The sequence below is a fragment of the Penicillium argentinense genome (assembly GCF_028826775.1).
Source record: "Penicillium argentinense strain IBT 30761 chromosome Unknown utg000003l_segment0_segment0, whole genome shotgun sequence".
Classification (NCBI taxonomy): domain Eukaryota; kingdom Fungi; phylum Ascomycota; class Eurotiomycetes; order Eurotiales; family Aspergillaceae; genus Penicillium; species Penicillium argentinense.
The window spans coordinates 460018-475822 of record NW_026622662.1 but is presented as its reverse complement, the minus strand read 5'-3'; the positions used below and the strand labels follow the sequence as shown (position 1 = coordinate 475822).

The window sequence follows — 15805 nt, the reverse complement described above, 5'->3', positions numbered from 1 at the left end:
GAGCGTAGAAAGTGCTGAGATGAAAGAATCCTTCATTCGATGTGACACTCACAGTAGAACGGGCATCAATGAGATCCGGTCTGTTGTAAATGAAATTGGGAAGAAAGGGGCCGGTAGATAACTTGTAGTATGTTGGTTACCCCACATAACCGAAAAACCAAGAACCATTTGATCACTCCTCATTGACTCAAGCCGAAGTAGCCGAGAAGACCATGATAAGCCACACGTTTGACCTGGTAATTAGGATTCAAAAGATTCGACTCATCTGCCTACCTTCGCTGAAAATAGAGGAACGAGGACCTGTGACCTCACAACCCACACCTTCCGATGAGCGGTAGCCATATCGAGTAATAATATACCCCCTCCCCCAGCTTTCACTGATAGGCCACCTCAAAAGTCACAGCTTTCGAAGCTTTTCTATGTGGGCATATCGAGGAACTCCACCGCTCTACTGTCCTTGCGATCATTTGCCTGTTGCGGGGATCCCGCTCGGCTACCAGGCCAGAAATGGTTAAAGATAACCATCATATGCCCCAATTCTGCGTTAAGGCATTCAGGCAGATGGAAATCGTACCTGGATCGAGAAGTTGGGTCCCATAGTGAAGCGGGCCTTTCCCATTGCCCACTGTGGCTCACCGCAATTGAGTGGATTAATACCTCATGCTTCAGAGATTCTGTGAGATTGTGTTTGCTTTTATTTTGTGCGTAATTGATCTGGTAAGATATTCATTTTTCAGCTGCTCGGCGTTTTAGGGCAGCATGACGCAGTGCACTTCAAGAAGAATGATTGACTTGATAGAATTACCCTGTATACATCATCCGCTCGGCACTGCTCTTGGTCAAAACACACAGGGACTTTCTTCTCGCTTTTGATTTAGCGTAGCCGCCGTGCATTAGCGTGGGATGCCAGCAAATCCGTTACTTCTCGGAGACTGATGGTCCTGCCAGCTGATTCTGGTGATGGATGTTGATCAGACTGACGACTTCCAAGTCACACTCAACGATAGTTGCACTGGGTTAATACCGAGCTGTTGACAAGGCTGACGTTGGACGAATCACATGTGTTCCGACGACCTGGAAATTGCACCGTATGGGGTTGCATTAGTGCGGGACTGTTGCTGGCAGAGGTCGGTACACTACGCAGGGTGGCCGAGCAATCATAAGTGTTGATTTGCTCATACCATGACCCGAGCTGGACAGAGTGTATCAGTGAGTTAGCAGATACGCCCTTGTTCCTTCAAGCAATGCCAGAACAGAGTGTTCGAGGACCACAAGCTGAGACAGAAGGAACGAAAAGAACAAGAAGATATGCAGGTATAAGCCTTAATTATTAATATGTACTACTGCATTAAATATATGTATCACACCCAAAACAAGAAGATCAAACATCATACCGACAAAAGACACGCAAAACGCCGCTGGATGTACCTCGACGAGGCCGCCGATGAAAGGTGGACATGCGATGTAGATATGCGGATATAAAGCAGTTTGGGAATATTGGGAGAGTTTCCGGGAATCGATGCAGTGGAAAACAAAGCAGAGCGAGAACGCCGAAACAACGTCAAGGAAGATATATGGACAGGATCGTTCGCACGGTTTGGGTATCGAATGAGGTACCGGTGGCAATATACCTAGACAGAAAATACTTCTAGGTCGGCTGGGGTTGGAGCTGGACCTGGAAGGTGTGTTGGTGTTGGTATTGGGGTGCAGGGCGCGGTGGGGCCGGGGATTGAGATAGGGCCTGGGGGTGTGACTGCGGTTGCGGCGGCCCTTGGGGCCGGTTTTGTGGTGGTTTTTGAGGTTGCTGGGCGGGTGTGTGTGTGCGGAAGGGTTGTTGTTGTTGTTGTTGTTGTTGTTGCAGGCTGTGCATTGGTGGCATTTGCATGTATTGCTGAGAGGGTGTAGGTCGCTGAGCAGGCGGTTGGTGCATTTGCGTTTGTGGCATGAGAGGCTGGCCTGGTTGCGGCAGTCCCTGCTGATGCGATTGTCGGTGCTGAGCTTGTTGTTGCTGCTGCATGTGTGGACTCGGGGCCAGGCGTTCTTGGCCCGGTTGCGGTGGCAGATATTGTCCTTGCTGCGGGAGCGACATGTTCGGAGCTTGTGGGGAGATGAATGACAAACTCGAGTGCGACGATAGACCTGGATGCATATGCGGCTGGCTTTGAGGGGTTATTGATTGGCGGCCTTGTGGAGGATTTGATTGGCGCTGCTGTTGATGTTGTTGTTGTTGAAGCTGTTGGTGCTGCTGCGGTTGCTGCGGTTGCTGCGGCTGAACTTGCATCGTTTGCTGACCTTGCATCATTGACATATGCTGTTGGCCTGTTTGGGGATATGACGGAGTCGGGCAAGGACGTTTCCGTGATTCATCCTCTGCTGGCGCTGGGCGCTTCGGGGCCGCATTTGCATCTGGATTTTGAGTCGGCTGTGATATCGTAGACCCAGGTTGCTGATCCGTGTTGCCTGCAGCCGCAGCCGCGGCAGCAGCAGCAGCCACATCGGCTTTCCGAGGTCTTCCCCGAGGCCGACCTGTACCAGGCTTGCGAACAGCTGGCTTCTTTGGCTTCGGTGGTGGCAACGGTTGACCTGTAGCCTGAGCCCAAGCAATCTGATCAGCCTTGCGAGGCCGCCCACGCTTCCGCTTCAAAGGCAAAGGAGTTCCGTCCGGACCGATGATGGGAGTTTGGGCGGTACTTGTGCCGGGAATTGGCGCACTGGGTGTCATATTCGGCCCGAATGAGACTTGGCCGGGATGTGATGTTGGGATAGGCTGGCCAGTGGCGGCGGCATGCGCGGCGGCGGCGGCGGCTCTAGCAGCAACTTCTTCCTTGCGCGGACGCCCTCGTTTGCGGCGAGGCGTTGGAGTCTCTGTTGTTCCGGAGTTCGTACTCGAAACCGCAGAGAACTGGTGGTGACCATTTGGCTGTTTTGTCGGGGTTGCATTGGCCGGAGGAATCGGCGCCGGCAGAGATGAAGCAGGGGCAGGAGTGGATGCCGGAGCAGGTGCAGGGACAGGAGGCACTGCTTGGAAGGAATGCTGATATGCGGCTTGGGCTTTGCTTACTCCAGACGCGCGCGGTTTTGACTTCTTCTTTGGAGCAGGGCTTCTTGGCTCGACCTTGACCTTCGCATCCGAATGGACATTGGAATTCGCAACAGGTGGTTGATTGGGTGGAGGTTGGCTGGGCGGTGGCATGAAAGGCCTTATTGTAGGCTGCTCCGCCGGTGGCTGCGATGACTGGGAAGGTGGCTGGTAATGGTGAAATTGCGTTGGGGTAAACTGATGTTGGCGAGGCTGTTGGGGAGGCTGAGTGAACTGAGGTTGTTGCTGTGGCTGCTGTTGCTGGTGCTGCTGGAAGTGATTTTGGGTCTGAGCTGGCTGGTAGTGATTGAATTGGGTCTGCGGGTGGTGCTGAAACGAAGTCTGGTGGAATGAATGTTGAGCTTGCTGTTGTTGCAGTTTCTGAAGCCTCTGTTGCTCCAGATGTTGCTTTTGCTGTTCCAAACGCTGCTGTTCCAGGCGTTGCTGTTCCGCACGTTTTTGTTCAAGACGCTGCTGCTCCAGCTTCTTCTGTTCCAGCTGCTTTTGCTGCTCCAAACGCTCTTGCTCCTGTCGCTGCTGTTCCAACCGTTGCTGTTCTAGACGCTGCTGTTCTAGCCGTTGCTGTTCCAATCGTTGCTGCTCTAACCGCTGCTGCTCCAACCGTTGTTGTTCCAGCCGTTGTTGCTCCAATCGCTGCTGCTCTATCATTTGCTGCTGCTGTTCAACTCGTTGTTGTTCTAGGCGTTTCTGCTCAGCACGTTGCTGTTCCAGGCGCTGTTGCTCAGCACGAGCCTTCTCAGCGCGTTGTTGTTGCTCAATTCGTTGCTGTTGCTGTTCAATCCGCTGTTGATGTTCAAGGCGTTGCTGTTGCTCGAGTCGCTGCTGAGCCTGCTGCTGCTCCAACATTTGTTGTTGTTGCTGATGCATTTGCTTCTGCTGCTGCTGATATTGTTGCTGCCTCTGCTGTAAATGCTGTTGGGTCTGCTGCGGAGATTGCGGTTGCGAATGTGATTGTCGTTGTTGGTTGACAGCAAACATAGAAGGGCTTGCCATCGAGGGACTCGCGGATGAATGGCTCTCTCGCTGCTGCACACCTGAATGAGGTAGCCGATTCAATGGCTGCTGCGGAGATGAGACATTCATGCCTTGACCATGTGGCATGGCTGAAGGGCTCATTCCTGGCGGCTGGCGAAGATGTGCCAGACTATACCCGCGCTGCATGTTCTGCAGGTTTTGCAAGGCCATCGGATCTTGGCTTCGACCCATCATATCCGGCGAACCATGCGGGGTAAAATGCCCCGGGAATTGCGTGAAGCTGGTCGTGGGCGGATACCCCGCGAGTGGGCCCGACGTCGGGGCCATCTTGCGCATATCCGGCGATTGTGCGGCAGTAAAGTTCTGCTGCGGCTGCCCCCGGAACAAGGGTTTGTTCCCAGTATAAGGGCTGCCATGCTGCGACAGATTTGGCGTCGTGCCTAGCGATGGAGATGGGCCATGCTGCGGACGCTGGGGACCCAGCGGATGCTGCGCTTGGGACGATTGGTGGGCCTGCTGAGGCTGATGTGGCTGTTGTTGTTGCTGTTGCTGTTGCTGCTGCGATTGCTGGGGATGAAAGGGTTGACCCCCGTATCCCATCATCTTTGGTGATGTGTTCCTTTGAGGTCTGCCGTAAGCGGCAAATCGAAGATCACTCGATATTTTCTCGAATTAATGTATGCGATCCATGCGATCACCACTCTTTCCAATGAGCTGGGTCGACTGAACGTCCCCGTGAGGACTGATCCGCGAGAACTGCCAAAATGGGGCCGTCGTCGCGCGACAATCGCCAACGAGCGACACACTTGCGACGGCTGGGGCGCGCCGCGTGTTTTGTTGTTCCGCACCGCCTCAGGCGGTTAGGCAGAAAGGCAATAAGGCAACAAGGCAGCCAGGCGAGGCGGCAGAAAGGCAGTAAGGCAACAACGGATACCCGATCGGGGAATACCGCCCAAACAGGATTAGCGGCTACGGGCGCCGGGGGCGGCCGTCAGTGCAAATTGGAAAATCAGCAGCGGCGCACACGACGGGCGATTCAGGGGGAGGAGGGAAAACACGAAGGCGAGGGGGAGCGGGCTGGGGGAAAAGAAGGGCAGTCCGACGGGGCAGACAGGGGCCCTGATGGGAGGGACACACGAAGCGGCACAAGAGACCAAAGTGGATGACGCTGGGCTGGATCTCTCGATGGGAAGAAAAAAAAATTAAAAAAATAAATTCAGTCTCCACATCACGTGAGCGGGTCTGGGGTGACAGCCATCTAAATTAGGCCATACTTCAGTAACAGGACGTACTGCTAGTACAGTGTCCAAGCGGATGAGATGAAAGAGTTTATCTTGAAATAAATATTTACGCCGCTTTGTTCATATCCTTCTCTTCTTCCATCCGAAGATCTGCCAGGCACGGCGCATGGAACAGCTTTCCAGAAACAACCCCGCGCAGTGTGCCCAAGCTGACAATACCCCAAAGCACAACCACAAATAATGAAATAACCTGCAGCCTGTCAGTTTTGATTCGTCCGGATGTTTCTGAGAGGTACTGACGGTTCCTAGAATATTGAAAAATTTAGAAGGCAGCTCACTCCCCATTTGCACTGTGCTCGCCGCAAATACCCCTAGCGGGAATGTAAAGCCCCACCAGCCAATATTAAACGGGAAATTCTTCGATCGAGCGATCGAGGCGGTTGCGAAAAACAGCCAGACAAGCCCGAACGACCATAAGATCAGCGCGATCAGAAAACCCAGTGTGTAAAATATTGGGCCGGAAGATTGCTCAAGCGTATTTGTCTTGGGGAAGATCAGTTGGGCTCCTTGTCCTAGCTTCATTGCACTGTAGAAATTATTAGAAATGATAAAGAGATAGCGCTATGCATCGGGAGATGCTCACCCATATCCACCCTGTCCCAGTGGGCCCAGCGGAAGAAAGACACTCACGATCACGGCCTTTGGTGGCAACTTGTGGAGTGTCAACCGCATCAGATAAATCACCATCACCATCAACGCAAGGGGTAGACCCATTCCCCATAGAACATAACTGGTGATCAGCGTCCACAGGGCGTACTGATCATTGGGAAGTATTCCCGCGACGACTGCCCCTGATGAGGCTGCAACGATAGAGCTGACGATGGGCAGAAGCCATACCGCTGTCATGGAGGACAGGTGCGTTTCACTTCCTTTGGCCATCCTTAATTTCAGTTAACAACGTGTCAAAACAATTAAGAATCTTGAAAAGAGTAACAGATATGATCTTACAAGACAAAAGGCAGCGACAAGGCCGTCATCACGGAAATTACCGCGTCGAAGATCCAAAGACCCCACGCAAAATACCGCGCCCAATCGCCCCAGTGCGGGACACAGACGAAGCAAAACATATTGATGATCGTCGCAAGGCCCATCGGAAAGGCCCCCATAAACATAGACTGAACCGGATGTGTGATCATCACCTTGAAGACCTCAGGATACAATGTGTATCGCAGAATGCTGATAATAAATCCCAGTGCGAAGAAGAGAACGTTCAGTGCGAATATAACCACTGAGATCCAATAGAGCCATATTCCATTGTAGGGAAGGTTATAGAGTAGAATCGAGACGATACCCGTCCCCATTGTGACGGAGAACCAGCTGAGAGAAGTCAAGATAACTATCCGAGAGAAACGTGGCGGACACACTCACGATGGTGTAAAGTTGAGAACGACTCTCCTCCACCCATGGTCGTGTTTCGCGATGCATGGCCTTTGAATGGGCGAAGATGACGCTGGGCTGGACTCGTGTGGCGACTCTGCGCCCTGTCGCAGCGTATCAGCCATCACGATCAAATGCCGCGGAAGGGTCCGTTCTGGCAAAAATCAGTGGGAATCTTGTGCATTGAAAGTGCGGGAGAAAGTGAGCGAGACTGCCTGGAAAATTGTTGAAATCCTTGCGTAGTATGACTCGAAGTGTTGTCGGCCGAGATTACGAGATGCCTCGGCTGCTTCGGCACGCAATGGAGATACGCATCGGGTTCCCGTCGTCGGGATTCTCCACATTTTCGGGACGTATTTTACTTCGCCGCTTTCGGCTTTGGACGAGGGAATAAAAATATACTAGTGCAATTGCGACAATACATCCAAACAACATAACAAGCTCGGATAAATCAGAACAGCAGAAAATCTCAGACGAATTGGCAATTCCTGAAGAAAACATTGCAAACGAACAAAAACACAAACAGTTTCCGTTGTCAATTCCTTCGTCTCTTCCATTTCCAAATCATCGAATGAGGAGCGGTCGGCATACTGTGCTCCCATCGTTCCAGTCCACGCGTATCAGAACATGGGAGTATACATTTGGTAGCATGCTGGACTCGGTCTGACGATTGGCGTTCATCTTCGTCTTCCGATCACGGTGCCACATGTTAGATGAGAGAGATGTTCCACCAAAGACTTCGATCTAACATTGCTGTCGGGATATATTCTCCTGTCAGGACAAACTGGCTGAGACCCACTGCTAGCGACCGATTGATAACATCCCTTGCTTGGTGTACGCATTCTTGCGCTGGGCTGTGGCCCCGGTGTTGTGACCGCCGAAGGCCGGCGTGTGGGATCTAGGGGTGTTTTCCAACTAGACTGAGCATCTACATCTATCAACAGGAATCAATTGACTTTTGATTTGGAGCATACACACTGTCCACTTAACTGTGTACACAGTACCTAGCTGGTGATACCAACAATTACTGTCCATGATCTTTCATCTTGTGGTCATTCTGTGATTGTAGTCTTTCTGAAGTTGAAGATTTATTCATTCTCGTTGATCTTCATATTGGTAAAGCCCGTACCCAAGAATTCATCCTCGTTTGGTTATTGCTTTTGCTCTTCCCGTAGTAGCCGATATCTTCTCTTTGCTGCTTTGGGTGCTATGCGTCTTTCAAGTGGCTCTGTGATATCCGTAGCGGGCTGTTCAAAGGCAAGTTGAAAAAAATCAAAGGAGACCTTCTCGAAAGTGGACTATTCCATGACCCGAATTGTAATGCCGGGAACTCCGGGGTATCCCAACACTTTCGCCTCCAAATGCATCGTGCTTAATCCCAGAGAAATACCACACCATCAACCGGTCCTCGTGAGGGTACTTCTCTTGCTTGAGAAAGATGGTCTCATTATATTTTATGAGGAGCCCATACTTCAATTTCAGCCGTGCATGTATTGAATTATCTGACCTAGAAATTCCCATGCAGATTGGCGTTCACGACACTTGTGAACTACTGATTGAATGAACATATACACCTAGACAAAATTCCAAAAAATTTTCATCGTCACCTCCGGCGTCTTCCACATTTATACTGTGCATCCTTAACGAGTTTTGGTCTCGCCAAAAAAAGAAAGACCATCCATTTTGTCAAGGATGGCGAGGTCAGGAGCCTTATTCCAGGTACTTGATAGGTTCTGCTGGTCATATATCTTAAAATCGCCAAAGCTGATATGTTGCTCGAGGCATTCCTGAAAGATAGCCATTCATGGGATGACCCAGTTTCTGCACAAATCTTCTAACGATGGATTGATTATTTCCGCACCGTTTTTAACTCTCTTTCCAGGGCCAAGTTGCCATGGCGAGAGACAACCCCAAGTTGCGTGTCTTGAAGATGATTGTCGAAATATCTAGAGTTATCCAAACATCTGTCTCGAAGCTTTCCCAATTTTCCAAGCTGCGAGACGATCCTTTTGGGTTGTGACCGAATTGGGCTTTTTCCTTCCCAGAACGAGGTCCGGAAATCTACCATAGACAACATCTGCACCAGTGATAGGCCTAACAGTCATCTTGTTTGTAAAACCCTTGTTACCTTGTTTTTCTGAGCTATTGGGGAAAAAAAGGTACCGGATAATGATGTCTAGAGAGGGTGAGCGTCGCTGCCCATTTTAAGGACGTCAACTCCAAATCCAATGCGAATAACAAATATTATATACAGACTATTGTCCGTCGCTTAGTCTCTCAGGTCGGAACGCAGGTTGGTTATTTGAGTAGAGGTATACTTGACTCCCTGGATTATTAGTTTCATCCCTGTCTGGATTTTCGAGTTTGTTTTCAAGAAGAGCTGTTATGGGTAATCCACGTCTGGTTGGGCTATTTGATGGTCGTGTCTCTAGAGCTGTGGTTATCCCCTCTCTCCTAACCTGTGTTCTTGCTTTGATAGACACGATAGACCACTTTGTGATAGATCTTACTGACAGTATAATCTGAAATAGAGGCGAACACTCCGTTTCTGCTCTCCATTTAGCTGTGACGCCACTTAGCCGCTCAGGGAAAGCTCTTACACTAGGCATCACATGTGATGAATCTTCATTTATCACGAAATTGGTTCTCTATCACCGGATGGGGGTGACTCGAATATATCACCATAACGTATACAATGGTTACTTCGTTTTGATGCTCAATTATGAAGTGTAAGTCAATGATAGATGCGCTCTTATTGGTGGCAAATTTTGGGGGGTTTTTTTGGAGTGGGACGAGTTTGGATATTCTGTTATAGCCCACAGCAGTAGAGTGTTGTTGAAGTTATCGCGTTAGGGATATTATGATTACTATATCAAGTATACCTACTTAAGGACTTGTTGACTGTGCATTCATAATTGACACTATTATACGTGTGATTGCCGCCATGGCTTCACTATGGGAGCGTAGAAGAGTAATCCTAATAGAGCCACACCCCCATTGTCTCGTAAGACACCCCCTCCTGGGCTTTTCAAATGTCTCATACCTAGGTGGTGCTTTAGAGGCACAACAAAGTTCGAATCTCTGGAATCTCGGGCCCAATAAGCAGCAGCACCGGATCGAAGCTATTACTTGAAGTAAGAGATCGCAGCTTTGGAGTTGCTGAGGATTGCAACATGTTCATGCACGCCAAAACTCTATGCTCATATGTCCGGAAAGTGAGGCGAAAATGACCAGATCCCTGGTGGGTACCTAGAGTACATTTTGATGGAACGGGTACCTGGCTCCCAAAGTTGTCCAGGGTTCTTCATTGTTTATGCAGGGATTCCTTCCTCCAGAAGAGCGAGACGAAATCAGGGAGACTTCTAACGCAGCTTGGCTGTAAGTTATTTCCCTTAGTGATAATGCCACAGCTCTGACTTCTTGATCAAACTGATATCTGTTATATCCAAGGAGGTGATTGCGTGTGGCTTATACCATTATAACGTGTCGAAGAAAAGTATTGTCTACGACTCAGAGTCTAAAAAATGATATCAACATATCATGATTATTGATCATCTTGGCTAATCTGCTTATTTGCCTGGGTTATATTGTGGATTGGGAGTATTGGGTGGCTACTTCGGAAATGGTGTCGGAAATAGATTGGGAGCTAGAGTGGGATGCTCCGTGTATATTATGCTTGGAGCCTGGTGACATAAGATAAATATAGATGACGGATAAATACACTAGGTTTAGGGTTTCAGAGAAGACTTTTTTTGCAGCTGGAACTAGTTGAAGACATAGCAGCATCAATCACAGAGCTATTTATTGGCTGTATTCATTAAGACATACATAGAGGAAAAGAATAAGATAATCATTCCATGAGTCGTAAATATACAAGGGGAAAAACGAAGACAACATCAAAGCTACAAGCCCTCCGGCTTCAAACCCAGCATCTACCGGTTCAACCCAAGCGGGTTCTCAGCAGTCTGGTCCTTCCCACCAACACTCTGCACCCCATCCTGCACTCCCTGCCCGACACCCTTAGTCGTATTTCCCAGACCCTCGGTGGCACCGGAAACGGTCTTTCCGAGGCCTTCGGTTGCGCCGCCGAGTGTGTTACCCAATCCGCCGACCACGCCGCCAGCGGTGTTGGTTACGCCGCCGACTGTCTTGCCGAGTGTGTCGGTGAGTCCCCCAAGGAGGCCGCCGTCTATAGTGTTGAAGGGTGGTTAGTGATGGTAAGAAGCAAGGATGGGAGGCACGAACTGTTGTTGTTATCTTGGGACATTTTTGACTCTAATCGAGTTTGTAGCTGTCAAGGAGTATTGAGCTGAAAGTATTGAGGCTGTAGTTTTAATGAAGCAGTATGCGATATTGTGAGAAACCAAAGCCCCTCCATCCCAACACCCTTATATACCTCCCAAGTCCTGGATCAGGTATGATATAATACGTACAACCGCGCCACACTGTCATATGCAAATGCCAATCTGCCACAACCACGCGCGTCACGTCAAATCAAATCCCCGCATAAGCCTATCATGCCAGACACCACATCCACCAGCCAATTAGACATCTCCTGACGTAGTGACACGGTGGGTTTCCACAGCTCTTGATCTCATTATCAGGGATTGCTCGGCTAATCGAGCTGCGATTGGGTGGATTTTCGCCTTAGCCACACGCCAGTGGGAAGGATTCGAGGGCTCGTTGGTCTGTGTTTGTGCTTTAACTTTGATAGATTGATCGTTGCGATAGGGTATAACGTCGTCCTAGAAGGCTTGAGTAGTATGCTGGGTGTACTCAATGTTTCGCTGACGCCTGTTTCGCGGCATGACATCATTTGCAACCCCATACTTGTTTGAGTGGATCGGCCAGGTTTATTCGAAGTGTTTTATATTAACGGTGGGGCAGCGGCGCAGGTGTGCCACGGTCCATGCGCGATCTGAATACTCCAATCAGGATTATCTCAGCGAAGCTGGATGCTTTCTATTTTTGTTTAGAGATATGTCTGCTTTTGTAGTTGGTCTCTAATGTAGTATCTTTGTACAGTACAGGATCTTCACAGACTCGCTTTTCCCCGTGACTCGTAAGGCATGAAGACGACCAAAACACCGGCTGCGATGAAGAGGGCGCCGCTCACATATACCGGTGCGGCGGTCTCCAGGTTCGCGAACATGGCGATGATGGGTGCCATGATGCCGAAGACTCGGTTCGCGGAGGCCGTTAGGGCGTTGCCTGTTCCGCGGTCTTTTGTTAGGAAGATTTCGGGAGTGTAGGCATACAACACGGCGTACATGAGACTGCTCATGAAGTTGAATGCGCAGTTCCAGCCTAGCAGAGAATTTGAGGTTGTTGCTGTGGTTGAGGCGAGGAGGAATGCGCCCGTCAATGCAGTTGAAAGTGACAGTGCACCCTTTCTTCCAAAATTGGGTAGTTCGACCAGTAGTCCGCCGAGGAGACAACCGGGGATACCCATCGTCGCGATAATAAGCGAATTGCGGTAGGTGATGTAGGTTGATCCGTCGCCGAACTCTGCGCCACGCGCTTGCTGGATGTAGGGAAGGAAGGCGTTGTATAGTGGGAATCCGAGACCGATAAAGGCCCAGACAAGGATGATCAGGGTGGTGGAGAAGGCTCGTTTAGGCGTGTCGAACAATGCGCGGATATGGCCCAATTTCAGCTTCTCGAGCCGTTGTCGGACGATATTCGCTGCGGTGTAGCCGTGCGACTGGCTTTCGTCGAGTCGGTCTAGGTCGTCTGGAGTCAGGGTCGAGGTTTTGCCGTTTCGTCGCGCTACCTCGTGCACGACTTGCACTGCTTCTTGATTCCGGCCTTTGCCCATTAGGTATTTTGGCGATTCGTATATGGTGAAGAAGACAAATCGCGAGATGAACATCAGCATGGCTAGTCCGCCCATAGCGATGAGGAAATACCGCCATCCCATGTTCCCATCTCTGGTGCATCTTTCCTCCGATCCGCAGGTCATGTTTCCCAGTAGAGGCCAAGCAATTAGATTACCCAACAACTGCGCAAACGCCCAGTCAATCGACAAAATCGTCAAGAGATACTGATGCGAGCCTGGCAAGAACTCCAGGAATATAGCCGAATCCACAGGCAGATTACCTCCAACACCAAGAGACCATAGCGCCGCAAAGCCACAAGCAGCCCCAAAATTTGGCGATCCAGCCGCGACCAACCCAAACACGGCCGTGATGCCGATGGTGAGATTAAACGCCCACCGCCGACCGAAAATATCACACCCAAAGCCCCAAAACACAGCCCCGATCAACAGCCCAATATTCTGCGCCAATGTGAGAAGCGGCGGCTTCGCGACTCCAAACTCATATGTCAACGGCGTGAGGACAAGCGACGTCACGATCGGCCAGAGATTATCGCTCGCCCAGCCGAACCCGATCACCACAAAAAGCTGCCACTGGTACCGGCCCATGCCGATCTCCTGGATCGCACGGTTCAGCACGTCCGCTTTGGCGCGGTAGGTCGCGTCGAGGTCATCATCCGTTGCGGGCTGGAGCTGCTCGGCGATAGGAAGGGATTCGGGATTTGGCGATTTGGGGGCGGAGGTGGAGGTGGAGTCTGTTGCCTCCATGGCGTCAGGGCTGGAGCTGCGTAGGGAGTGGTATTTGAATGAGCTCGACATGTTGATTGAAATGCGCTCTTTATAGAGCTACCTTCGTGTCGATAGTGTCTTCGGGCGCCAGCTGCGCTGCACAGCTGAGTGCAACGTTGAATCCCTTGCGCGAGAATCGCTGGAATCCTCATCAACAGGCGCGAATCAGGAAGGCCCGGTTGCCCCGCAAAGTTTATGGCGGTGGAGGCCTGCGGATTCCGCGTGCTCGATTGGCGCGTGGCATGGCGTGATCGACCGGTTAGTTTTCATCTTCGTGAAGGAGTTGCAATAATGTTGTGGTTATTCAATGGGGCAAATGGGGACCTCAGTTGCTCGCGGAGATCAGCGGCGAAGGCCTTGCCTTGATTGAGAAGTCACATGATACTAAACATTACATTGATAAGAGAACACCTGATCTGGCAAAGACAACAGTATGAAATGCTGGGGAATGCATTTTCGGACTTAAATGGTACAACCATTATTAAACAATGTGGCATCTACAAGGTGAAGAAAGTTTCCCCAAAGCAATCCATTCGCAGCACCAGAACATATACATAAAATTTCACCAGGATGTGCATACTCAACATCCGGACCACCACAATGTCACTGTATCCACCCATTCCACTCACAGGTGCTTAAGCAGAGCTCGACGCCTGCACAGCCAAAACACTGTATGGAGTCGCACCAGGGTAAAACGAAGTGGGGATGGTAGGAATGGGAATTACCGAGTCCGTACCAAAGGCAGTAGACAGGTCTCCAGCCATGGTAGCGGCCGAGTATCCGGTCGGGACAGAGGTGACTGTCACGGTGGTCGAGTACTCAGTGTAGTCATCGCCATCCTGCAGACAAGCGCCGGAACCGTAGGCGCTGTTGCAGATGTAGGTCTGGTAGTCGCCCTCCTCGGTCCACATCTCAAAGTCCTTGATGGTGATGTCCTTGCAGGGGGCGCCGGACGCGCAGTTCACCTTGATGGGACCACGCTGGGCGCCGTCGGCTTCGGTGCCCTTCCAGTTACTGATGGTGATGTTCTCCAGTTGTACGCCGTCTCCATCGGTCATGGACATGCTGCTCCAGGCTTGGTCGATGTCGAGGGAGTAGGCGTTACCGTAGCCTGGAGAGTTAGTGATTGAATTTCATGTGTGGGTTGTGGTCAGGCTTACCGATGAAGTTCTCCAGGACCAGGCCGGAGACGGTGCCGCTGCCGCCGTTGCTCTTGATCATGTACATCTGGTTTGAGGACCAGGTGTAGATGTTGCGGTAGGTGATGTCGCTGATGTCGACGTCAGTGGAGAGGGAGCCCATGGCGCAGCCACCGCTCCAGTTGCAGTAGATGTTTTCAACCAGGATGCTCTTGGAGGGACTCTATGGCGAGTTAGAAGGGTGTATGGATGCGGCATGATCCTATAATGCTTACCTTAACAGTGACGCACTCGTCCTTGTTGGTGACCTCGACCTAGTCATAGTTAGTATCGTTTTCCTCACAATCGGTAGTAAAGGAAGCACACATCATGAATCCACATCTCATCAGACCACACGTCAATACCATCAAGACCACCAGAGTCACCACCCCGAATAGCCATGTTGTAAACCTCACCGTTGGAGCAGGTATCTAGTGAAAAATGGAAAGCGGGCGCATCGACCAGGATCAGATCGTGCACCGAGAAATCAGTCACCTCATACAGACGCAGGATACGAGGACCACTCAAAGAACCATCCTTGTGGAACTCATATCCAAAGCCCTGAACAGCACCCTCGGAGTTCGAACTGAACAGCTCAAAGTCAGAGGTATGCTCGATGAAGATCATGTTACCTCCATCGGAGCCAGTCCGGTAGATGGTACCATCCATCCGGATAGCAGTGCTCTTGCCCCCACTTAGGGTAACCCAGGACTCGAGCGCATAGTCGCCGGAAGGGATGTAGACAACGCCGTCGGACTTGCAGTCATCCCAGGCGGAGCTGATGGCGGGACCGATATCGGTGGAGTTATCGGCGACACCGTCGTAGTTGAGGACATTGCAGATTTTGTTGCCCGCCTTGGTGGCGTAATCGGTGGTTGGACCGACAGACCAGGAGGGAGCGGCGGATGCGAGCAATGGCGCCAGGCCGATTGCGAGGAGAGGAGAGACAAACATCGCGGATGTCGGGCACGGAATGAATGACTAAAACAGAGAAAAAATACAGGAAAGAAAGGACGGCTAAAAGAAAGAATACACGGCGACGGAGAGCTTATATCTTGGAGAGGGTCATGACAAGGCTGAACCGAACCGTCTGATTATATCTCAAACCGTGTCTCGGCCCAGACGTCTGCTCTGGCAGACTTCAGTCGGACCATTCTGCACGCTAGGCCGGCATTGTGTACGGATAGCCCGCTTCCTCGCCTCGAATTATGTTCTTCCCGATGAACCGTTTTGCCCTACACGCACTGTCCCACATGGAGCCCCGCTGGCT

At 50.8% G+C, this 15805-nt stretch overlaps 5 protein-coding genes across 5 annotated transcripts; all 5 read right to left on the bottom strand.

Moving 5' to 3' along the window:
• Nucleotides 1-1648: 1648 nt before the first annotated feature.
• N7532_002332 (uncharacterized protein) lies at nucleotides 1649-4678 on the bottom strand (the record flags this gene model as incomplete). The annotated part of the gene is made up of 1 exon (XM_056614826.1): nucleotides 1649-4678. The coding sequence occupies one exon, from the start codon at nucleotides 4676-4678 to the stop codon at nucleotides 1649-1651; it is 3030 nt and encodes a 1009-aa protein (XP_056477798.1).
• Nucleotides 4679-5422: 744 nt separating this feature from the next.
• On the bottom strand, nucleotides 5423-6878 carry N7532_002331 (TDT family transporter; the record flags this gene model as incomplete). The annotated part of the gene is made up of 5 exons (XM_056614825.1): nucleotides 5423-5566; nucleotides 5617-5902; nucleotides 5960-6256; nucleotides 6325-6693; nucleotides 6745-6878. 5 exons carry the CDS (start codon nucleotides 6876-6878, stop codon nucleotides 5423-5425), a joined length of 1230 nt encoding a protein of 409 aa, XP_056477797.1.
• A 3807-nt stretch (nucleotides 6879-10685) lies between these two features.
• Nucleotides 10686-11020, bottom strand: N7532_002330 (uncharacterized protein; the record flags this gene model as incomplete). Its single annotated transcript, XM_056614824.1, has 2 exons — nucleotides 10686-10942; nucleotides 10999-11020. 2 exons carry the CDS (start codon nucleotides 11018-11020, stop codon nucleotides 10686-10688), a joined length of 279 nt encoding a protein of 92 aa, XP_056477796.1.
• Nucleotides 11021-11788: 768 nt separating this feature from the next.
• Nucleotides 11789-13387, bottom strand: N7532_002329 (putative sugar transporter; the record flags this gene model as incomplete). The annotated part of the gene is made up of 1 exon (XM_056614823.1): nucleotides 11789-13387. The coding sequence occupies one exon, from the start codon at nucleotides 13385-13387 to the stop codon at nucleotides 11789-11791; it is 1599 nt and encodes a 532-aa protein (XP_056477795.1).
• Nucleotides 13388-13992: 605 nt separating this feature from the next.
• On the bottom strand, nucleotides 13993-15489 carry rhgB (putative extracellular rhamnogalacturonase; the record flags this gene model as incomplete). The annotated part of the gene is made up of 4 exons (XM_056614822.1): nucleotides 13993-14468; nucleotides 14518-14719; nucleotides 14772-14810; nucleotides 14863-15489. The coding sequence occupies 4 exons, from the start codon at nucleotides 15487-15489 to the stop codon at nucleotides 13993-13995; spliced, it is 1344 nt and encodes a 447-aa protein (XP_056477794.1).
• Nucleotides 15490-15805: the final 316 nt, after the last annotated feature.